General features: G+C 52.5%; 1 protein-coding gene and 1 pseudogene across 8 annotated transcripts in view; one reads left to right on the top strand and one right to left on the bottom strand.

Moving 5' to 3' along the window:
* Positions 1-24,251, bottom strand: part of SHROOM3 (shroom family member 3) — a 337,474-nt gene that overhangs the window by 10,880 nt on the left and 302,343 nt on the right. For all 8 annotated transcript variants that reach the window (XM_055140552.1, XM_055140556.1, XM_055140555.1 and 5 more), the window contains 5 exons: positions 22,647-22,775; positions 11,917-14,659; positions 4,958-5,031; positions 1,849-2,508; positions 460-957 (listed from right to left, as the gene is read on the bottom strand). In XM_055140552.1, coding sequence (XP_054996527.1) covers positions 460-957; positions 1,849-2,508; positions 4,958-5,031; positions 11,917-14,659; positions 22,647-22,775 — 4,104 coding nt within the window. The remainder of the gene's footprint in view (positions 1-459; positions 958-1,848; positions 2,509-4,957; positions 5,032-11,916; positions 14,660-22,646; positions 22,776-24,251) is intronic.
* On the top strand, positions 17,362-17,461 carry LOC129405302 (U6 spliceosomal RNA; annotated as a pseudogene).

Below are 24,251 nucleotides of genomic sequence, written 5' to 3'. Positions count from 1 at the left end.
GCCCCAGTTTGGGGGAGTAAGCTGGAATACCAGGGGGTGGGTAGCGGCCCCGTGCAATGAGGGGCTGGGAAGGGGCGCGGCTTTTGTCTGCTCATTCAAGAAGACAGATTTCCAGGGTGCTGCTGAGTTTTTTCCTGGAAAGGCGGCCACAGGCGAGTATGGGAACCTCTGAGTCAGAGAAATATAGCTGGTACTTGACACCAGTGACATGAACAACAGGTCCGCGTGGAAACCGTGATCCCACTACTGTTATTTTGGGGTTGTGGTTGTGGCGGTAACGGGCTACTCTGCAGCCCCCATCCTTAGAGCTAAGACCCCTGGTGGCTGAGAGGTGCAACCCTTTGGGCTGAGGCTCTGTGGATGCAGGGACACCTTCGAGAAAGGAAGATCAAGTCCCGGCCTTCTCCCCAACCCCAAGGAAAGAGTCTGAGCCTGTCCTGGGAACCAGCAGGAACTTACCTCTTGCCTTCATATCCCGGGCGGCCCGCGGTCCCCTGCACGGTCTTCCTCTTCACGCCGTTTTCTTTCAACAACTGACTGTCTCGGGGGAACAAGCCTTCCATCAGGTCCATGGTGGTCTTCATCCTGGAGTCTGGATCTAGGATATCTGCCAGAGATCTGTCTTGGTGGACAATCTCCTTGGCCAGGACCTCTGTCCGGATGTCTTCAGAGCTCTTCTGCGGCGCCGGGCTGGCGTTCTCTTCTAGGTTCTCAATCCCAGCGGCGGGCTGGGGGCCGAGGTTTCGGCTCTGGACAGCGGGCCCCGATCCTGGGCTTGGCTGCGGGCCGGCAGGGCTGTCCCGTGGGGGCACAAAATCCAGGCTGGAGGCCTCGGGGGCTTCCGAGCCCTCTGCCGAAGCCTGAGATCTAGAAGGCAGTGTCTGAGCGCCGGCCACGTGGGCTGTGCCAGGCACGGGCCTTTCCTTGGCAACTGTCACCTTGGCAAACGTGCTGGAGCTGTTTGATATAAGAGAAGAGAGTGAGCGGGCGAGGGTGGGGGCGGGGTGCAGACTGGGGGTGCTCCCCACATCAGGGGCAGGGTACACAGTCACACTCCCGCAGTTCTGTATTATTATCCCCCCAACCTGCAGAGTCCGAAAGGGCCTTCAACTGGCTGGTCCCCGGGAAGCTGTGTGACACCTTGTGGGGGGGGATATGGAGGTCCCCAAGGTTTCTGAAGGGACAGGACACTCTCAGGGTGCTGTGAGGAAGCGGCACCAAGGGGCCCCCAGAGTTTCTGGTGTTCTAGGCACGCACCTGCCGTGAGAGCTGTACCGGGAAAGCGCCCGGCCTCCGAGGTGGAGTTCCCTTAGCGTTACTGACCTCGAGCTGACCCCTACAGACAGGGCGCGACTAGGGAGGAGAAGCCGACACCAGACTTCTCTGAGCCACACCTGGACAAGAACATGGTTTGCGACTCTGGGGGAAACTTTTTTTCTTTGTTTTGGGGCCACAGCCCGCCATGCTCAGTGCTTACTCCTGGCTCTGTGCTCAGGAATTACTCCTGGCAGGGCTTGGAGGGGCGATATGGGATGCTGGGGATCGAACCTGGGTCTGTAGCAGGCGAGGTAAAGGCCCTCCTCACTGTACCACGGGTCCGGCCCCGAGGTGAGCAGCGCCTTTAACTGAGGGGTTTGGCACTGGGAGCCCCTTCCTGCGGGAGAAGGCGGATTCCCAGGCCCCGTCTGGCTGTTCTCGCGCTCTCTCCGCTTGTCCCTCACCTAACCGAGCTCGGGCAGGGGAGCAGGGGTGTTATTTCGGGGGGCCCTTTAGACACTCTCATGTGCCAGGCCCACCTGGGGCCTCGCGGCTGGCAGGGAAGCCTGGTGGTGAGGGGCCCCGGCCCACCTGCTCCGCGGCTCCAGGTAGTCCTCGCAGTCGGGCGGCGCCTCCAACAGGGCCTGCGGAGGCGGCGGGGGAAAGTCCTCCACCTCCACGCTGCCGTCCAGGGCTTCCTGGCTCAGGGGAGGAAGCGGGGGTGGCGGCGGCGGCGGTGGGGGCAGCGTCTCGAAGGTGGGGCTGGAAGTGGCATTGGGGTGCGAGTCCCCCGCAAACACCTCGTCCTCGTAGTCCTCCCGAGGCGGCGGTGAGGCCTGCAGGCCCGACTCGGAAATGCGCAGGGAGACCCTGCCGGGGGCGCGGGCCGGCCCGCCGGGCGTGTCGGGCTCCTCGGGCAGGCTGACGGCGGGGGCCCACTTCACTCGGGAGGGCGGGGGCCGCTGGGGCAGGGACACCCTCCTGCGGGCCGCCGGCACCCCCTGCTCTGGGCACGGCGGCTGGGCCAGGCCGTGGCCGTTGCTCCGGTGGCTGCTTGCAGGGGTGTAGGGGGGAGGCGGCTCCTCGGCGGATGGAGAGCAGGGTACGGCCCGGGGGTCAGCGCCATGCCCTGGCATTCCCGTGGGCAGCGGCCTGGCGTGCCGAGGCTGGTCCAGGAGCCCGTCCCCGGAGCCGCCCCGACGCCTGAACACCGGCATCTCTTCCTGGCCTCTGTCTGCTCCCCCGAGGGACCTGGGGTAGGACAGACAGACGGTTAGGGCGCTGCCTGTGGGGATCCTCGGGGTGGGGTGGGCACTGAGATGGGGGGAAGGGCCGCGGGTGCCACGTCCTGTTTCTCCCAGAGGCGCAGTGGAGGTGACAGAAGCCGCCGCTCCCGGGCAGCCGGGATGGGAACGTCCTTCTCGTCCTGTCAGGACAGCTCTGGGAGGGGAGGCGCCTCCTCCCTCAGGAAACCGTCTGCGTGGCCTGAGCGATAGCGCGGTGGCGGGCAGGGCAGCTGCCCTGACCCGGGTCCAGTCCCTGGCACAGTCCCACGAGTGCTGTCTGGAGTGACCCCGGAGAGACCCTGGTGTGGCCCCAAACAAAATAATACTAAGGAGGGGGAGGTACTTCAACAGGGGGCTGAAAAGCAGGTACCCCCAGCCCCCCCAAAAAGACTGTAAATGAGCAGAGATGGCCCGTGGCGAATGTCCACACTGCCACCGAGAGGCCACAGAAACCCCCGCCCGGGAATTGGCAGCTCTCCGTGACTGGGATCTACAGGGAACAAAGGGGAAAACAAGGCAGGAGGCACTGGCGCTGCCCGCCAGCCCCGCGTGATGCCGGCTGGAGCAGTGACAGCTAACAACCCTGACACAAGGCCAGCCAGGGTCAAGCCCAGCAGCGCAGCCGCGCCAGGACAAACCCCTCAGCGCAGAGCCAGGAGGAGCCCTGAGCACCACGGCTGTTCCCACAACCAAACCAACCCACCCCCAAACTGAAGCGTGCCCCCCCCGACGGAGCACATGGCGGCTCTCACGCCACAGAGCCCTGCACGGGCCCAGCCCCAGAGCACCCAAGGGCCAGACACGGACAGTGTCCCAGGGGGAGAAGAGAGCCGAGAACTACGTCCGGGTGCTCCCCGCTGCTACTCAAGGCCAAGACGGGCTCGCCGCTGGCTCCCCATCCACACGCTGCGGCGGCCCCACCCAGATCCTTTGCAGTTACAGCTGTTTCTTTACCCAGAGTTCCCTGTCTCGGGGACCGGCTACTGGCTACTTTGGGGACGCGCTGTGCTCTCGGGTCTCACTAGGACACTTTGGCCCCCTGTGCCAAATTCACCAAGGCCCTCTGTGAATTTCTGTGGAGCAATGCCTCTCAGGCCTCGCTGCCTTCAGAAAGTGCAGAACAGGGCTATTTTTTTTTCTTTTTGGGTCACACCCAGAGATGCTCAGGGGTTACTCCTGGCTCTGCACTCAGGAATTGCTCCTGGCAGTGCTTGGGGGACCATATGGGATGCCGGGGATCGAACCCGGGTCGGCCGCGTGCAAGGCAAACGCCCTACCCGCTGTGCTATCGCTCCAGCCCCAGAACAGGGCTATTTCTTTGCTTTAATTTTTTGTTGTTTCGGGGGCCACATACGCCTCACACCTGGATCTGCTCAGAGGTCACCCCAGCCAGTACTCAGGGGACTATGTGTGATGCCAAGGATGGAACCCAGGTTGGCTGTATGCAAGGTGCATGCTTAATTGCTGTACTATCTCTCCAACCACAGCACATGAATTACTATATTTTGTTTGTTTGGGGGCCACAACTGGCAATGCACAGGTATCACTCTTGGCAGGGCTCAGGGCATCATATGGGATGAACCCATATGATGGGGATTGAACCTGGGGATTGAACCCGGGTCAGCCACATGCAAACCCAGTGCCCTACCAACTGTACTATCTTTCCAATGTCAGGAACTATCTTTAAACTTAATGTCCTCTAATAGAACCCAAAAAATATTGAAACTTGATGTGTTAATAACTTATTTGGGTGCCTTCATTTACTTAAGCCTGTATCTTGAGGCTTCTAAGGAGACATATCACTAAAACATATGTAATCGTGTAACTCTTAATTCTTTGAAGATCCTTAAATCTTTGAAGCGCAATACACTTTGATCTAATGTTTTAAGTTTATGTTTACGTACTGTTTGTAGGAACCATACTTGAATTATATTTTTGAAGGTAAAATCAGTTAGTTTGGTGGAAAATGCTTCTCCTTGGTGACTGTTTTGTTTTTCCAAGAACTAAGAATAAAGTCTCTTTTGTAATCAAGTGAGAGGCATGTGCCTGTTGAGAAGCATCCAACAACCCGAATATTCTGGAATGGAATTTGTGATCACATTTCCCCCCTTCACTGCATGTCTCCTGGTAAAAAGCACCAAGCAGGGGCCAGAGAGGAAGCTCAATGGGTGCTGTGCATATGTGCCAGGTTATCCCCTTTTCCTCCGTCAATGGGATGGTTGGCGTCTTCTCTTCACTGGTGTGAGCAGTGATGCTGTGGACACGGTCATGGAAACACCTCTTCAGGACCCTGTTTTCAATTCTTCTGTCTACTAATTCACAAGTGGGACTGTTGGGTGAGATGCTATTTCTATTTTTAGTGCTACAAGGACCTGCCTCGCTGTTTCCACAACCGATGCGCCGCGCATACGTACCTGGATCTGTACTCAGCCAGGCGACACGGATCCTTCACAAACCCAAAGCCGTTGCTTTCCCCCAGCAGCGTGTCCTTGAACAGAAGGAAAGCACAGGGGTTTTTAGCAGACAAGCATTTGCATTTACCGAGAGGGTGGCAGAAAGCAGAATCGGTGTCTACTGGGGCAGCTGCCCAGCGTCAGGCGCCGGGGCAGCGATCAACCCTACACAGGGTCCCGTTTCCTCCTCAGTCCCCGGAAGGACTCTGGGTGCGGCTGCCTGCAGAGACAGGACCACAGAGGCAACTGTCCCGAGGCCACTTGAGTTTCAGTCTGTCTCACCGGGCACGTCTCCTAATAAGGGCGTATGTCTAAGTAACTTCTGATGACAATTATCTTCAGGATTGACAATATCTGCTCTACTGGAAATATAACGATGAAACGTATTCATACAAAGGGTTAAGTATGCTGACAGATAAACTGAGCTGGGAATCAAACTCAGGGCCTCACACAAGAGATATGTACTCTACCCACCCAGTCATCCCCCCACCCCACCCCCCAACACTCTCTCTCTCTCTCTCTCTCTCTCTCTCTCTCTCACACACACACACACACACACACACACACACACACGAGTGAAGCTTATAAACAGTGATAGGGAAATATGCAAGACAAGGGAAAGATAGTTTATTGAACCTAGTCAGAAATCTTAACTGCACGGAGTTAAGAAGGTATGAATCTGGTCTGTAATCAGGTTAAACCACATTTTCTCTGGGAAAACATCTATCCATATCTATCGGTAACTCTTGGTAGTCATTATTTATTTTGTTCGTGATAAGGGTATACGTTGGTTTTATGAAAGGAGTTAAGATCAACATCTGATCACGGAAAATGCTGCCCAGATGAACTGGTCCCCGGTGAACACAGTGCCGCTGCTGTTGCCAATACATTTAAATTTTAATTACTGGGCAGAAGCAATAGTATGGGGGCAGGGCGCTTGCCTTGTAAGCAGCAGCCGATCCAGGTATGATCCCTGGCACCTCAAATCACGGTCCCTTGTGCCAACCGTGAGCGATCCCTGAGCTCAGAGCCAGGAGTAAGCCCTGAGCATTAACTATCAAGTATGGCCCCCAAACCAAAAACAAACCAGAAAACTCAATTACTTATGATAAGACAGTTAAAAAAACAAAAACCAAACCCATATATAATCCTTAAACTTAATTTCAGCCATTTGTTTCACACCCACTTTGTCCACAGTGCCCACTGCTTTTCACCCCTTCCTCATTTTTCCTTAACTAGTCATTGGCCAAGTTACTAGTAAAGACTAAAAGGAGCAAAGGTAGTTGTGGGCCTAGAACATACACATGATTATTAGTAGTAATTGCAGCTTTCCTCTATGGGGTATTTACTGTGTGCCAGACACTCTGTTAAGTACCTCAGAGTCCTCAAATTATGTGCCTGGAGTTGTGTTAGGCATCTCACACGTCGTCTGTAATTTCTCTCCAGGTCCAGGGCTGAGGGGAGATAACTGCAGCTCACAGAAGTTAAATTTCTTTATCCACAGTTAAATAAGTGCAAGAGCCAGGACCCAAACCAAAAACCTGAGATCTTTGGAATTTTAACAGGCTGAGTGGTGTGACTGGGGCTGGATGCAATTAAGCTTCAATGCTTTGAGGAAAAGGAATTCCATGTGTCTTTGATTCGCTCAAATATCACTATGGGGAATGGGGATTCCTGCTCGCCATGAACCCTGATGGGCCCTTTTCAAGTCTCCCCAACTCCGTCCCTTCCGTGGGCATGAATGTGCAGCTTTGCCAATCATTAATTGGAATGGCCCTTTGGTCCTCTTAAGCTCCTAACCCAGTCATGTTTAAATGTATTTTCCCATTCTATCATTTCCTTTGAATTACAGTATGAGCTGAAGTTTATATTTATGTGAGTAGCATAAAATGAAAGAAGTTAGACCAAGTAATAGACTATTGAGAAAACTCTCTAAATCTCCCGTCAGTAGAAATACTATTTGAATAGATGGGAAATGCCTTTGCAATTTAGTAAAAGCCCACAGAGGGAAAACTTCTGTTGCACTTATTTGCTTTAATTGACCACAGATTCATTTTCAAAGACTTTTATTCTTTGTAAACTAGCAAGAAGTATAAGGTACTCATTATGTCAGTTTTGGAAAGAGCAGAGGTTATGGGGAAAATGCCAGATATACAGTTATACCAACACTTTTTAAACGCCATTTGCTTTTGTTAATTACAACTAACTTTTGGCAATAGACTTTAAAATATTCCAGTTCTAATCTTCTTTAGACACAGTACACTTAAAACTGTAAGGTCTGCTAAATCTTGATCCCTATTCTCGTTTTGGGTTCCAAGTGAGATATCATAATATCTCTTTCACCAACAAAATGCATCTACTTTGGAGTAAGTTTTAAATGTCTGTTAAAGTGAGTCAGGCATCCATTTGAAAAATCTGGAAATGTCGGGCCAGAGCAACAGCACAGCGGGTAGGGCGCTTGCCTTGCACGCAGCCGACCCGGGTTTGAATCCCAGCATCCCATATGGTTCCCTGAGCACCGCCAGGAGTAATTCCTGGGTGCATGAGCCAGGAGTTAACCCCTGTGCATCACCGGGTGTGACCCAAAAACAAAAACAAAAATATCTGGAAATGTTCCTTCAATGTAAATAATAGTGATTGGTAAGTGTTAAGGTGAAATAAATTCACTGGACGAACTTTTCCGATATAGGAGGTAATGTCTGCATCCCTCCGTGCCCCTCTGTTCTCAACTCAAAGAGACAGCATGTTGTAATTTGAAGACTGGAGACAATAGGGGAACAAAACCTCACTCCCACATCCATGGACAAATCTCTCATCTTTTCCTGAGCTTCAGGTCCCTCATTTATAACAGCCAACAACACCATTTACCTCTTCACAGAGAAGGATACATTTTATGCATCTTAAATACTTAGTTCAGTGGTGGGCACTTGGCACATGTTAGCTGATACCGTCTGAGAAACATCACATATTGTATCCTGGAAACCAAGGCCTCTGAAAACACAGCAAGAACCAGAGAAGCCTCTAACTCAGCACTTGGGGCGAAAGAAAAATTCCCAACCAGGAATCTTATCTCTTCAAAAGGTTTCTTTTAATACTTTTTTTGTTGTACTTGAGATTTATGCAACGAATAGGTATAAATTTCTCTCTCAAGCAGGAGTGTTTCGGGGATTTTTCTGCAGCTTTGCAGGACCCATCTACTTCAAAAAGGTTCAATTCCCAAGTGCCAGAGACAGTAGAGAGCTGGCAGACATCTGACGTGCCCTTCAGTCCATTTCCAGCAGCCACTCGGTCTGTGACTAGACCTTTCAAACCAGGGGAATGACAGCAGTGGTGATGAGAGTCTGCGTGCTTCAGGGGACACCGGCCAGCTCAGGATGAGCCTGGCCTGCGACACATCTGATGGGCCCTGGGCTTCAAGAAACGCCATGTTCCTTGGTCTTTCTCCCAGGCCCAAGAATGGTCCAGCATTAATAAGAGAGAAAATGATTTTTCTTGTTATAAAGACAAAAAAAAAGAACTGTCCTCTTTATTGAACTTCTGAAGAAGAGCTGAATCAAAAGCTCATAAACCCCTGCTCCATTGCAGCTGGCTGACAGGAACAGTAGCATCTGCTCAGGCTGCCATGCGCTGAGCCAGCCAGAAGCGGACTCTGTATTTTTGGGTTTCGTCAGGCAGATGGTCTGTACGTGGTCTGTACTTCATTTCTCACACAGTGGCTCCCTAAAGCTACTAGGCCAAAAATTTTCATCTACCACTTACATCAAAGCTTAATGGTAACAGTCAAGTTCTGGGACCTTATCCCAAAAAGCAAAACAAAAATGAAACACGAAACAAAGCCGGTATCGTTAATAATTCTGTGGGGACCTAGTTGGACATGTGACAAAGATGCGGGTGCAGAGGGGTCATCTCTCAGGACAAGATGTTTTAAAGAATGCCCTCTAGCTGTCTTCCTCAAAAAGTTTTTGAGATTTGTACTATAAAGTATTTAAGATTTAGTCTCTTTTTCCTCTTGACACCTGTTTTAGCTCTACTCTCCAGGGGAGCAAACTAGAGAAATACTATAGGACAAGTCACAAATACTGTTATCCAAGTGCTTCAGTAACTACTGAAGAAAAAGCTAAAGGTAATTTGATTTTCACCTCAGCATTTCTACCCTCCTAGAGGCTGGTGAGACAGATGAAGAAAATGTTTGGCCATTCCACCACGGAACTAGCTGACAGCGCTGGTCCCCTATAGATTTCGAGTGCTTTAAGTGATGGGACAAGGAACGGAAGTGAACTTCGCTCTGCTTTCTGAGGGAGGAGAATGGCGAGGGAAGGCTGAAGGGGGACTGCCTCTGGAGATGGCGTGCCTGGGGGGAGGGGAGGGGGCTGATGTGGGGAGAAAACTTTTCTGGCTGTTTCTGGAGAAAGCATCTGGCAGGGTGCAGTGTTTTCTTTCATCGGGCTGGGGGTACTTGGGTTTCAGAGAAACATGGCGCACTTCTCAGGAAGCAAGAGCCAAATCTTCTCTGAACTATTTCAACTAGTGTCTGACCCTCCACCCCCAACACATACCCTCCTCCTCAGCCTGTGGCCAGCGTTCTTCCTGGAGAAGTTCCAAACTTACTTGGCCTACCGCTTCCTTTTCGGGCACAAAATTGCTCAGAGCATGACCCCCCTTCCCCCCCTGAAATGCACCTACCTTAAGCAAGCAAGCAGAAAGTGTCCCCAACTGTACCTGGGATTAGCCCTTCCTTGCCCACTTTGAGGAACACTGCTGCCTGGTCTGAATCCAGTCTCCTTATGAGAACCTTCCTTGGATCCCCCCAGTTAGGATTAATCACTTGCCCTCAATTGCCTCTTATGTCTCACTGCTCCCCACGCACTCCCCAGTGTGCCGTTGGCTTCATCCGTGCTCATGTCTGCGCAACTGTGACCCTCTGAAGCGCCTGTGCTTTACTGTCCCTCCAGCTTCCCCCAACTCTGTAAGCAGTTTTCTACGCAAATGTGCACTACAAAAGCTGCCCGCGGGCCGGAGCGATAGCACAGCGGGTAGAGCGTTCGCCTTGCACGTGGCCCACCCGGGTTCGATCCCCGGCATCCCATATGGTCTCCCAAGCACCGCCAGGAGTAATTCCTGAGTGCAAAGCCAGGAGTAACCCCTGAGCATTGCTGGGTGTGACCCAAAAAGCAAAAAAAAAAAAAAAAAAAAAAGCTGCCCGGACTATAGACGTCACTGTCAGCAGTTCAGAACCTGACAAGGAACAAGGACGGCTGTTCTCCCCCGCCAGCATCTATGGGCATGGATTCCCACTATGGGCTTAGGAGGGAGAGAAGTACAAGGCAGGCCAGTGATCTGCAGCAGGGGGAGCTAAGAATTAGAAAAATTAGATTCTTGGGAGGCAGTACCCAAGTTATATTTCTAGCCACGCCTGATTCCCACTGGGAAGCCAACTTCACACTCTCTGCATAGTTTGGACATATTAGAAAATCCTTTTATGTATGATTTGAAAGTCCGTGTGAGTCTTCTACCTCAGTAGGATACTGAGCCAAAGGAGCTTAAACAGGACTTGGAGAGATGCTGTGGTTGGATACGGATAATAAACTCTATGGAACAGGTTCCATAGGAGGATGAATGCAACCATAAATATAAAACATACTTAACTGAGAACCTGGAATTCAACAGTCAATTATGATCAAAGGCAGTAATTCTTGCTATTATGTAAATGCAACACAAATAGAAGGATACAAAACTGAAGTCTTCAAAATATTGACTTAGTGTCCATTCTATGACTTTAAAAAGAGCAAAATTAAAAAAATAAAAACCAAAACAACTCATTCCCTAAAATGAAGTTCTTTCATCTATTAGCTATTATATGATAGTTCTATAACTCACATGTAGATATCTACATGCTTATTTGTATAAGATACACGTCTGAGACCCACAGAACTATACAGGTATTGATTATCTCTCACTAGAGAGTTAAACCTATCTCTGTGAGAGTACCAGCACCAGGCAGTGGCGCCCGAGAGACAGTACAGCAGGCAGAGCACTTGCCTTGAGCCGGGCCGACCAGGTTTGATATTGGCACCCGGAGTCGTCCCAGGAATGATCCCTGAGGGCAGGAGGCAGCAGCCCTGGGCAACTCTGGACGTGGCCCCCAAACCAAAATCAACTCTTAAAAATAACTGCTCCTCTTCTGCCATGTGAAAGGAAAACTGGGGGCTGAAGCGACAGTACAGCAGGTAGGGCACTTGTGCATAGCAGTCCCAGGTTTGATCCCCAGTGTCCCACAGGGTCCCCCTAGCACCACTAGGAGTGATTTCTGAGTGCAGAGCCAGGAGCCCTGAGCATCGCTACACACACACACACACACACACACACACACACACACACACACACACACACAGCCCTGAGCATCGCTACACACACACACACACAGACACACACACACACACACACACACAGACACACAGACACACACACACGAGCTCCATGACCGGGACCCCATCTCAGGACCCATAGGGTGGCTGTACGTACCTGGCGCTCATACACATACACACACACACACACACACACACACACACACACACACCACACACACACGCAGACAAATACGGGAGCTCCATGAACGCTTCTGGGACCCCAACTCAGGACCCACACGGGGGGATACACGTACCTGGCGCTCACACACACACACACACACACACACACACACACACACACACACACACACACACACAGGAGCTCCATGACCGATTCCGGGACCCCAACTCAGGACCCACACGGGGGATACACGTACCTGGCGCGCGCACACACACACACACACACACACGCATGCACATACACACACAGACACACACACACGCGCGCGCAGACAAACACGGGAGCTCCACGAAAGCTCCCGGGTCCAGGGGCGCGTCCCGGGCCGCACGTACCTGGCGCTTCTTCTCGGCGATGGGCGAGGAGCGCGAGCGCACGTGCACGGGCACGGCCAGGGTGTCGGAGCGCTCCAGCAGGTCCTCGGCCGACATGGACTTGGCGGCGCGGCGCGCCCACGGGGCCCCGGGCTCGGCGGCGCTCCTGTCCGGCCTGGGCGCGCCCTGCGGCCCGCCGGGCAGCTCCCGCCGCCAGTCCCGGATGAAGCGGCCGCCCGCGAAGGAGCTGCTGCGGTCGCGGGGGGCGGGCGGCTCGCGCCGGGGCTCCCGCAGCAGCGAGCAGAGGCTGGCGGCGGGGGCCAGGCCGGGGCCGTCGGGGGCGGCGGGCCGCCGGCCGGTCTTGCGCTGGATGTAGTCGGCCAGCGCGCTCTGCTGGAGCTGCTTCAGCTCGGGCCCCGTCAGGCTCCGCGCGGGCCAGGCCGCGCCGTCGCGCTCGAACACGCGGCGCCGGTCGGCCACGGAGCCGTCGGGGCCGCGCGGCGGCCGCTCGGCGTCGTCGGCGATGCCCACCTCGTTCATCCTCTCGGGCTCCGAGTACGACCGCTTCTTCTGCTCGGCCGTCAGGCGCCGCCGGGGCCCGCGGCGCGCGGGGACGGGCCGCCCGGGGTCGTCGCCGTCGGCCGGGGTCACGCTGTGGCGCTCCCGCGGCGTGTGCGGGGACGGCGACGCGACGGCGGCCGGCGGGGGCGGCGCGTCGGGGCTGCGCAGCCCCACGTGAGCCGACAGGGGCCGCGGGCGCCACACGCGCGGGGCGGGCGCGCCGGGTTCCAGGTCGCGGCGGCGGAAGGACGTGGCGCCCAGCACGCGGCACTGCGCGTCCTTGATGCTGTTGCGGTAGTCGCGGCTGAAGGGCGCGTCGGGCGCGGGCGGCTCGTCGTCGCCGCACAGCTGGAAGGTGCTCACGCTGCGCAGCAGGCGGCCCGCGGGCCTGGGCGGCGGCTCCCTCCGCGCCGGCTGCCGGGTGGCGGCGGCGTCCTCGGCCCCGGGCTCGGCCGCGTCGTCGAGGTCGCTCCCGGCGGCGCCGGCGGCGCCGAGGGCCCGCTGGGGCCGGTACTGCGGCCCGACGGCCGGGCCTCTCTGGCCCTGCTCGCGCTGCTCGATCCGGGACACCTTCTCCAGCACAGCGCGCTGTGGCTGCCTCCGGCCGGGCCCCGACGGCTCCTCGCAGCCCGGCTCGGCGCTCGGGAAGGCGGCCAAGGGCCCGGCTCTCCCCTCGGGCCGTGGGTAGGAAACCGGCCCGTCCGGATGGCTCCGGAGCTCCGCGCCCGCCTTCCTGCCGGCCTCCCGGGCTCCGTCTCCCGCCTCCGGGCAGCTCAGCCTCCTCAGGCTGTCGGGGATGTTCTGCAGCGAGGAGAAGGCCGGCCTGCTGCTGCTGCTGCTGCTGCTGGCCCCGCCGCCCAAGTGGCCGGGCGGGCTCTGGGCTGGGCCTTCCCGCGCCGGCCTCCGCGGGGGGTGGGCGTCGGGGTCCTCGGGGCCGGGCCCTTCCCAGGGCGGCCGCTGGTCGTCTGCCAGCTGCCAGGCGCCGGCGGGCGGGGACCGGAGGGCGTGGTGGCCCGAGTAGGGGCTGTGGCCCGGCGCCCTCCTCTCCCCGCGGGGCGCGGCCGGCCTCTCGGGGGAGGCGTCCTCCTCGTTCTCGGGCACCGACGGGAAGTGCACTTTGTAGGGCACGTATTTGGCGGCCGCCTCAGGCTTCCTCTCCTCGGGCGCGGGGAGGGAGTTCGGCTCCAGGGGCTGGTAAAAGGCGAAGCCGGGCCGGCCGGCTCCGTTGGGGGCCCCGTGCTCGTCCAGCGCCGCCAGCTTGTCCCTCGGAGGGGCCGCGTAGCCGCTCTCCTTGGCCAGCGCCGGGTAGAGCGTGCCATTGGCGCTGCCCGACGGCGGGGGCACGTGGGCGAAGTGCGGCTCCGGGGACGGCACCGGGTAGATGCCCGTGGGCAGCAGCGGCTGGCCGGGCTGGGCCCTGTGCGCGTAGCCGTGCCGGGGCTTCGCGGGGGGGCTGCTCTCCGGGCTCTTCTCCACCACCGTGTGCAGCTGCTCCTCCAGGAAGGCGGCTTTCAGGCCCGAAGAGGGGGCCGGCGGCCGGCAGAAGCGTTTGTGCTCCAGGCTAGACCAAGAGTTGGGCCGCTCCCGGTGCCGAAAGGCCGCGAAGCTGTCGCTCCGAGCTGGGGGGAGGGGGGCCCCCACTTTCGGGGGCAGATGATCGCCGGCCGCTTCCGAGGCCCCGGGCCCCTGCTGCTGGCTCCAGGAGGGGGGCGGCACGCCTTTGCTCCGAGGCGCGCCGCCGGCCCACTTGTCGTAAGGCTGGCCGTCTGCCGTGGCCCGGGCCTCCCTGCCTTGGGCGTGCAGGGCCGAAGAGTTCACCTCGTACTCCGCAGAGACGCCCCTCCGGGGGTCGTACACCGTCTTGACATAGCGGACGTCGGCGTGCCTCATCCCTTCTAGGAGGCCGCCCCGAGCGGAAACGGTGTCCATGGAGCCTGAGCGCTCCCGGGCCGCCGCCGTGCCGGGGGGCGGGTACTCGAGGATGCTGGAGCTGGTGGAGAAGGAGCTGTAGGCCGAGTCCCTCTTGCTGTGGAGGTGGCCCAGCTGATCAATGCTGCTGGTGGACTTGGCCGGGGACAGCAGGTGGCAGGCGGGGTAGCCCCCGCTGGGCTCCAGGCTCTCCATGCTCCCCTGCGAGCTGCACGGGTCCGGGCTGTGCCTCAGATACGCATGGTCGTAGCTGGAGAGGTCACTGGCGGAGGAGCTGGAAGAGGGAGACACAAGACACAGGACCGTCAGCCCCAGGAGCCGGACTCCAGGCGGGGGAACTAGTTTATAAATGTACCCATGGACAGAATGTTTGGTTCGGGGAAGGGTGGGTGCGAAGGGCCATATTTGGGCTTGGCTCGGCCGCCTCGGGATTCTTTGCCCAAGATTCTAACCTATTGCCTCCGCTTCATCTCCCAGGCTCCCGAGCAAGGATGGGAACAGAGCGGAAGTCACGTGGTCCCTGGGCACAGGCAGCGCGCGGAGGTGGTCTGCTGTGTGCCCAAAAGGACATCGCTCAGAGCCCCGACACGACAGAGCTGGGGGACGGGAGGACAGAGGCAGAGGGAGATAAATTTTATGTCTCCAGGGGCTGTTTGTGGGGTGCCGGGGGAAAGCTTAGGAGGAGTCCAGGCACGTGAACGGGCGAGGAGGACTGTGTGAGCACATGTGTACGTTTTTAGCTAATAGCTTTCCTTTTTATGGAATTGAAGGCTACACCCTGGCAGTTTTCCTGGAATCTCAACTGTACTAGAGACATTTTGTTTGTGAAGAGAATGCAAAATACAAAACTGAATGAGAGAAAGAGTTGAATTGGAAGAAGTTAGTGAGAGAAGGAAAAGGAGGGAAGCTTTATTGAAGTCTTTAAAAAAAAAAATTTGTTTTTAGGCACCATGGTTTACAATACTGTTAATGGGAGGATTCGTCACATAAATCACCCTAGCACCACAACCTCCGCCAAGGTGTCTGCACCAAGACAAAATCAGACACTGTTGAAGTTTATATCGAGAAATAATACCCCTCCCTGCTCCCAATTGTCAAAGAAACCCTAGGGGGAATACTTCCAACTGTACTATAAAGCTATAGTAATCAAAACAGTGTGGTACTTGACTAAGGACAGGCTCTCAGGCCAATGGAATAGAACTGAGAGTCCAGATACAGATCCTCAGTTATATGACAGTTAATCTAATAAAGGGGCAAAAAATATGAAGTGAAACAAGGATAGCCTCTTCAACAAATGGTGCTGGGAAAACTGGTCACATGCAAAATAAATAAATAAGTAAACCCAGACCCCTTTTTAACATCATGCATAAAAGTTAAACCAAAATGGAGTGAAGACCTTGATATCAGGAACTCATAAATTACAGAGGAAACCTAGGTAGACCTCTTCATGACACTGACTCTAGAGGCATCTGCAGTGATTCAAAGCCACTGGCCAAACAGAAGCAAAGATAAAACAAATGGGACTACATCAAATTAAGAAGCTTCCACGCTACAAAAGAAACAATGATGAGAATTAAAAAAAAAAAAAAACCACTCCACACACTGGGAGAAAATATTTACCTACTCTCATCTGATAAAGGGTTTATTGGAGGTTTTACTCTCAGGAGCCTCTCACCCGTGGATGACTTCCAGAAGCCCAGCAAAACCTGCCCGTACACTTCCCAGTGTCAGACCCTCTCATTTACAAGCTCCTTCAGGCAGTGTTTGGAGCTGCCCCCTCCCCCACTCCCCAAAGGGGAAGGACTTTCAATCCTGGCACGGTATTCCCCTTGAAAGTTGCCTCAAACCCAAGTACTTATAATTAGCTTTAATTATAAACTCAAAATATCTCAACAGGCTTGTGGGGGTGAGGTGGGGGAGGGCAGGCATAAATGAAGAAATTAAGTGGTTAGAAAATCAAATAGAACAAAAAATCATTTAGGAGTCTCCATACAATAAATGTGACTCACTGTTCTCCATAAATGTGTAAATTGCTAAGAGTGCTTACAATGAATTCATGTTATTTTAAATATTGTACAGGGCTGCTATTAAATGCCATTTTTTGGCAAAACCTTATCAAACAAAGTATCTTTGGTATTTAAACTTTTGCTCTTCATGCATCTGTCATTTTATTTTTAAACAAAAAATTTTCCCTTCTACATCTTAATGCATATTGTCAGTGTGCAGATCATTACAACATGCCAGTTGACCGAAAGCTTACATTTGGCAGACTGAGAACACCTGTAAAGGCGATTAGAGGCCACCCCAAAAGCCTCCATCCCTCTCGGGGAGCCCAGCAAGCTACCGAGGGTATCCTGCTCGCATGGCAGAGTCTAGCAAGCTACCCGTGGCGTACTCGATATGCCAAAAACAGGAACAACGACGGTCCTCATTCCCCTGACCCTCAAAGAGCCCTCAATATGCTATTGGGCCACACTAGCATGCGACAGGGACGAATGGAGACGTTACTGGCGCCCACTTGAGCAAACTGATGAACAACGGGATGACAGTGATAGTGATTTTTACATGCATGCTTAAACACTATTAAAATTCAGGGAACTATTATTACATTTTTAGATTTCTGACTGAGTTTGTAATGATGTTGTGATAATGTAACACATTGTGCCATGTAATACACGGCAGAAAATTAGGAGGACCATGTCCTGAGTCAGAACTGATGCTGGGGGCAGGAGACACAGGACAGGGGTTCAGGTGCAGCCCTCTATGCTGTCCCCAGTTGGCTCACTGGTATCACATGTTTCCCCTAAGCATAGGCAGATGTTCTTCTAGAGGCCCCCAGTTCCCTCAGTGTGGCCGGTGTGGCCCTGAAGACCCCTGACCACGGTCAGATGGCCCGAGTAACCCTCAGCTCCTGCAATACCGCCTTCTGAGGCCCTTGCTCTGAGGCACTGCCTTGGACGTTCAAGAATCACTAGGGTGCTCACTTCGGCAGCACATACACTAAAGCTGGAATGATAGAGATTAGCATCGTCCCTATGTGAGGCTGACACGCAAAGTCGTGGTGTTCCATATTTTTTCGGGATAGGAGATGTGCGCTGAAAGTAGACAAAAGGTAAACATGATGACCTCTCGGTATCTGTATTGCAAGCCATAATGCCCAAAAGTAGAGAGAGAGAGAGTAAGAAGGAAAATGCCATAAAGCAGGGGTTGGGGAGGGGTGGAGTGGGAGGGTGGGAGGGATACTTGGGACATTGATGGTGGAGAATGTACACTGGTGGAGGGATGGGTGTTCGACCATTGTACGACTGAAATTCAGTCATGGAAGTTTTGTAGCTATCCCACAGTGATTCTATTATAATAATGGAAGAATCACTAGGGCGTTTGCCTGTGCACAGCTGACTTGGGTTTGATCCATGTCACCCCACACGGACCCCAAACCCACCAGAAGTGATCTCTGAGTGTAAAATCCAGAGTAAACTCTGAGCACAAACTGGGTGTGGCCCCAAAGCAAAAACGAAAACAAAAACTAAAAACAGGAAAGAATCTCTGGGAAAGGCTCTTGGGCCTCCTGAACATGGTAAACTCCAAAACCAACAACTGGTGCTAGAATTCAAGAAACAAAGAACTGGGTCCTCAGCACCTCACCTCAAGGGAATTTTTCTCCGAGAAATTCAGCTTACTGAATGAAACATTTTGAGAGGGACAGATATAAATTCAAAGGAGAAGGGACAGGAACAGTTACGAGCCACCCAGATTAGGGAAATCAGTTCTGGCACTCAGTGGCATGGCATATGCCTTGGCCAGACTTGACTCTTCCCTGCCCAGCCTTCCTTCCCAATTCCTCGCTCAATGAAGAGACTGTCTTACAAACGCACATGCCAGCTCAGTGAATGACAACGCCATCTGGCTTTCCTTTCCTTAAACAGAAGATTCGCGAGAATGCTTCAGGAGTGCGCAGAAGCTGAAGGGCCGTTACACTCACCAAGCGCACGCAGCTGGCAGACACTACTTAATCCTCCCCCCAACTGCTAAGGACTTTAACAGTCTCTCCGTGAGAGTGTAATACAAAATCAAAGTGAAGAAACAGGTTCACTGCTGAACGGGAGGGAATGCCATCACTGAGAATCAAAATATAGATGGTATCTGGAAAAACTCCAACATGGTATATATCTCTCTCTAGCCGGCCAGGGAGGGTAGTGGCTTTGTCTTCTAGCTAAACAACCTACAGTGGCTAGGGTGCGTGCCTTGGTTCAATCTCCAGGACCCAACCAATATTATCCCTCAAGTCAGGAGTAAGCACTAACCACCATCAGGTGCGGCCTAAAATGAAACAAAAAGAAAACAACTTACTAAGCCTCGATGCAACACACCACAGGAGGACTGAGACATGTGTGTCCTTTCGTCCTATTTAGGAGAGGGCTCTGCCTTTTCAATTCCTGTTCCCCAGCTGAGAGCTCACTAGGACATATGCCATGGGGAGCCCTGGTTGCAACCTCCATGAGGAAATTCCTCCAGCACCTCTAGAAAGGAGCCATTCGCATCACCGTTGCCATTCCTGCTCCCAACATGAGTAAGGAAAATTCAAATAAAGGTCTTCAATCCCAGCAGCCCCTCTAGCCCAGAGACAACTCTTATTGTCAAGATGATTGCACACTGAATGTGGCACATTTTGAACAAGTGGTCTGAGCAACCCCATTTTCTGTGGCTCTTTCTGCTCACTGAACCCTGTAGCAATGGCTTCCTTCCCAGAACTCAAATTCATGAGATGTATTCGCATGGCAGGGGTTCAGGGCCTCTACTAGGGGAATGATCTTGCTTGGCCCCACTGCTGCCTTTTATTCACCTCTTCTTCAGGGAAGACATCCTCTTTATCTAACATACCTCGTCTTCTTACTATCACTGTGCTTTATTTTCTTACCGCTGCACTTACCACTATTTGGCTTTATCTCACATGGTATTGGTTAACGGAAGGAGACTTCAATTGCATCTCCAATGTTTGAGATCTGAAGCAAATATGGCAATGCCTTTGTTAATTCTGTAGCAGACCCATACATCCCGTGTTACTATTCTCTGTTGTGAGTCTGAAAGTATGAAACATAGCAAAGAGCAGAAAACAAGTATATGAAAATATTTCCTAAAGTGTGCTCACAGGAATTCCTTGGATGAGCAAATATATTTGGAAAATACTACATGTAATAAGTTAAATAATTTTATTTATTGTAAGATTTTTGAGTATTTAATAAAACAAAAATCATCTTGAGATGATTAAAGCATCATGTAATGTTTTAAAAGGAAAAGGTACTAAAAACTAACTATAACCTAGAAATACTTTTCCAAGGAGCATCCAATGCATGTTTATTCCATGGAACATACCTTGAGAAACACATTATAGAGTGTTTGGGTTTTTTTTTTTTAATGTCTTGATCAGTACTGAATCTAGAGATCCATTAGAAATCGCCTTCTGAGACATAGTGGGTCCTGAGCACATACTTGTTGGCTAAATGAATCAATTAATACATTAGTATTTTGACACTAGAGTCTGAGACTCTTAGGAGGGGCTGAAGTACATGAATTTTGAATATTTACTGTGTTTTAACTTCTTTAGGATCATTATGTGAGATTTCCATAGGACAACAAATAAGACAGTGACAAGGGCCCGACAAAGAGAGCTGGAAGATGGCCTGGAACCAAGTACAGCAAGGCAGGGTGCTTGCCCTGCACACGGCCAACGGGGTTCTATCCTCAGCACCGCATATGGTCCCCTGAGCTCCGCCAGGAGTGATCCCTCAGTGCAGAACCAGGAGTGAGCCCTGAGCACTGCTGGGTATGGCCCCCAAACAAAAACAAACAAACAAAAAGCAGTTGAAAGCAATTTCCAGTGAAATTCTATATCTAAGTCAGCTGGGGCCGCTAAAATAACATGGAGTCTCTCTTCACTTGCCTCCCTGCAGAGGCCTCCTTCTCCTGCTGAATGAGAAACTGACCCACAGACCGAGCACCGAGATTGGGTTTCTGGAAGTGAAGAGAGACAGTGGGGGATGTGGACCCACTGACCGGGCACACAGGACCACCACTAGATGCCACTGTGCCCCGAAGGACTGCCCGCAGGCCTCTGCCCGCACGGGAGTGAAGCCGGAAGGGGGGCACGGAACAGAGCACTGGGAGATTTGCACTAGTAGAAGAAAATCCAGACATGTGTGTGCTGGAGTGATCCGAACTCTCCCTTCTCCCTCTGTGCCCCTGCGCAGTGCTCCAGGGAGACAGTGTTCAGGGGAAGCCTGGCGATGCTTGCATGGAGGGGGAGAGAGGCAGTGGCGCTGAGGAACTGGTGCTTTCTGGCCCCAGCTCTCTCTCCCGAGCCTCCTGAAGTCCAGCGGGGCCACGGAGAAGCCCGTACTCTAAGTACAAATGCAGAGGTCTCAGTTCTAACTCAGGACGAGCACATGATTAGGTTTCCGTATGACTTCAGATGTACGGCCGCCTACGAAGGTTAGAAAGCTCTGAAGGAACCCTACTATTTAGGGGCACTTGTGTCTTCTAAGTATGTTCTGAATTATGCCATTACCTTTGAGGTTCATTACCAGGTTTCACCGTGGCTCTGAAAGGTGTTCAGACGAATTATCATAATGAGTGGTCATGATTATCGAGTGCTTCCTATTGTTCATGAATTACACTAGATGTTTCACATGGCATTTTGTTTAATCCTCTCACCCAGTGATTATTCATTTCATTTTATAGATAAGCAAATCAAAGAGGTTCAATGATTTGCTCAGGTTTGAAGTTGAGTTGTTTTTTTTTTTTTTTTTTTTGCTTTTTGGGTCACACCCAGCAATGCACAGGGGTCACTCCTGGCTCATGCACTCAGGAATTACCCCTGGTGGTGCTCAGGGGACCATATGGGATGCTGGGATTTGAACCCAGGTCGGCCACATGCAAGGCAAATGCCCTACCCGCTGTGCTATCACTCCAGCCCGTGAAGTTCAGATTTGAAGTTGGGTCTGCCTTAGAGGTTGAGTGCCTTAGCATTCTGCCGTTCCGCCTTCACACTGTTAGAATGTCCATCTCCAGTCTCCTAAAGACCTTCTACGCCCAAGCCCACACGCTGAAGAGCAATGTGCCTGCTTTTGGGGGTGGATGATAGGGGAGAGCACTGCCAGCACACCTGTTCTCAGTGCACCGATGGCCCAGAGGGGGAGAACAAATTTTTCCAGCGTTTCCGGGAGGGGCACGCAACTTAGTCTGAAATAAGGAGGGCAGCCAGGATATGACCTTGAAGCCTACCCTTACACTCTGGAGAGATCTGTCAAGCTTCATTCCATGAGCCATATCTGCCAGTCAAGGTCTAAGATCTGACCCTCGATATGACCAGACACGAGTGCCAGGGACTGAGTGAGCACTGGCCTTGCCAGAGGAACCGCCTCTTAAATAATTCCAGAGCTTCCCCCTTTCGCCCCCACATCAGCACTTTCATCTTGTCTGGACGTAGGACCCTTGTCATCTCGATCCTCCCGTCTCCTTCACCATCAGCCTTATCCAGGCACCTCCAAGACAGATCCCAGCCAATAAGTACAGGGGAAGGCCGGACTTCATTCTTTACTAGGTCTGGGTGGGTCAGACCTGGCTCCCTTTGCTAATTATGTGGGGTGTGATGACTAAATCCCTCTTCCCATAGTACTTGCGGTGGCTCTGCTTTCTGCTGAATGAACCTCGAATGATGCAGGTGATGTGGAAAGCGAAAGTACCATTATATGGTATCAAGAACTACTGGTTTACATGGGGACCGTCGAACCTTGGACAAATCAATCTCTCCAAGCTTCAGTTGCTGTTGTGCGGGACCTGTAGGCCTAGACAGAGGCGAGGAGAGGAAATGGACGGGCTCAGATGTCCTCAGTGTACCTGACACTTGCTGGAGCGAAACTGAACAACTGGCCTGACAGAAGGAGAAACAAGAGGGGCTTCAAATCTATGAATGAAAAGGAGAAACATACGTGAGGCAACGCAGGAAGGGCAATGAGAAGTCTGTCAGTTTTTCTAACGGTGTTATAATATGTAACAGAAACAGTTGACAGACTCCCCCAAATATGGTCACTTCTGCCCTTCCCCACACCCGCCTGGTTTCGTGTGACTAAGACCATTCATGTCGGGAGTCTTGAGAGAATGAGGATGGGGTGGGTGGAGACAGCTCATACCTGGTACACTCAAAGCACAAGGAAGCTTTCTCTTTGCGGAGCAGCACACCTGCCCAGGACTCTGACCCTTACCTGGAATGATAGCCTTGAGGCCAAGGAGTGCCAATCGTGCCCTGGGATATTTGCATCATGGCTTCGGGCTGGTTCTCCCCAAGTTTAGCTGAATGCCACGAGTGAGGCCTGCCCGTGGGGTCGCTGCGCCTGTGGACACATGGAGAGGTGAGACCCAGTGTGGATCATGGACTCGGAAACAGGCTGCTCTCTCCTCAGAGGTCAAAACAAGTCAACACTGGCAAGCAGACGTTCCTCGTTTCTCTTGCTCACTGCTGTTACTCTGTGCGTTACTGATACTAGATTTTCATTTCCATTCTGACACAAGTTCACACCGAACAGAAAAATGATCATATTTAGAAAAATCCCATAAAAGCTGTTGAGTATTTGTGAGAAATGCAAATTGGCAAATAACTACTACAGAAAAGATGAGAGGATCTCAAAATATGAAAACTAGAACTACTACATGATCCAGCAACCCTTCTTCTGTATTTAGTCGAAGGAAATAAAATCAGAAAATAAAATCAGATCGACATAGCTCTACGCAGCATTTTATGCAGCACTGCTCACACAAAGGCCAAGGTCCAGAAGCCGCCCTAGTGTCCATCCAGATCCAACAGATAAAGATGCTGTAGCATGTGCCTGTACGTATATGTAACAGAGAATTACTCAGCCGTGAGCTAAACGGAAATCCAGCTGTTTCCAACAACTTGGACGGACCTTGAGGGCACTATGTATGCTAAGTGAGTTAAGTCAGAAAAACAAAAATACCGAATGATTTCACTCTTTGAGGAATCTAAACATACAGGGTTGGAGGGACGGTGTAGGGCAAAGGTGCTGTTTCTGTATGTGGTTCCTCCCTGGTTCTTTTTTTGTTTTTGCTTTTTGGGTCACACCCGGCAATGCGCAGAGATTACTCCTGGCTCTGCACTCAGGAATCACCCCTGGCGGTGCTCAGGGGACCTTATGGGATGCTGGGAATCGAACCCGGGTCGGCCACGTGCAAGGCAAACGCCCTACCCTCTGTGCTATTGTTCCAGCCCCCTCCCTGGTTCTTTTCCAAACACTGCCTGTGGTCCCCTCCACATCGGTGGGATATCCCCGATCAGTGCTGAGTTTTGCCCCCATACTAAAAACTACTTTGAAAACAGTAAAAATACCCTCCCCAACTCAGAAAAACAAAGCAGATTAATGATTTCCAGGGCAGTGGAGACTGGAGCCTGGGGAAATGTAGGTCCAGGGGTATAAACTTCCTGGTCTAAGATGAACAAGTCTGGACACAGTGCAAGTGAGGACAGCTAATGATAAATACTGTAGTGTCATATACTTGAATGTTGGTAAGAAAGTACATTTTAAATGTCCTGATCACACACACAAGACAACTAGGTATAGAGGTGACACGAATATGGCAGATATCGTTTTGCAGTTTACAAATGTATCTGATCAACACAGTGTACATCTTAAAGTTACATGGCACACAGATTGTATACTCATAAAGCTGGGGGAAACATATTCCTACAAAACACCTGGGTTTCCTGCACACCCACATTCTGTGTTCTGTTAACTACAGCACTAGGTCTTTTCGTTTACCCAAATAGGGGTGACTGCTTTCAAATCCCTACAGGA

This window comes from Sorex araneus, chromosome 5 (assembly GCF_027595985.1).
Source record: "Sorex araneus isolate mSorAra2 chromosome 5, mSorAra2.pri, whole genome shotgun sequence".
NCBI lineage: Eukaryota > Metazoa > Chordata > Mammalia > Eulipotyphla > Soricidae > Sorex > Sorex araneus.
This window is presented reverse-complemented; position numbering and strand designations above follow the sequence as displayed.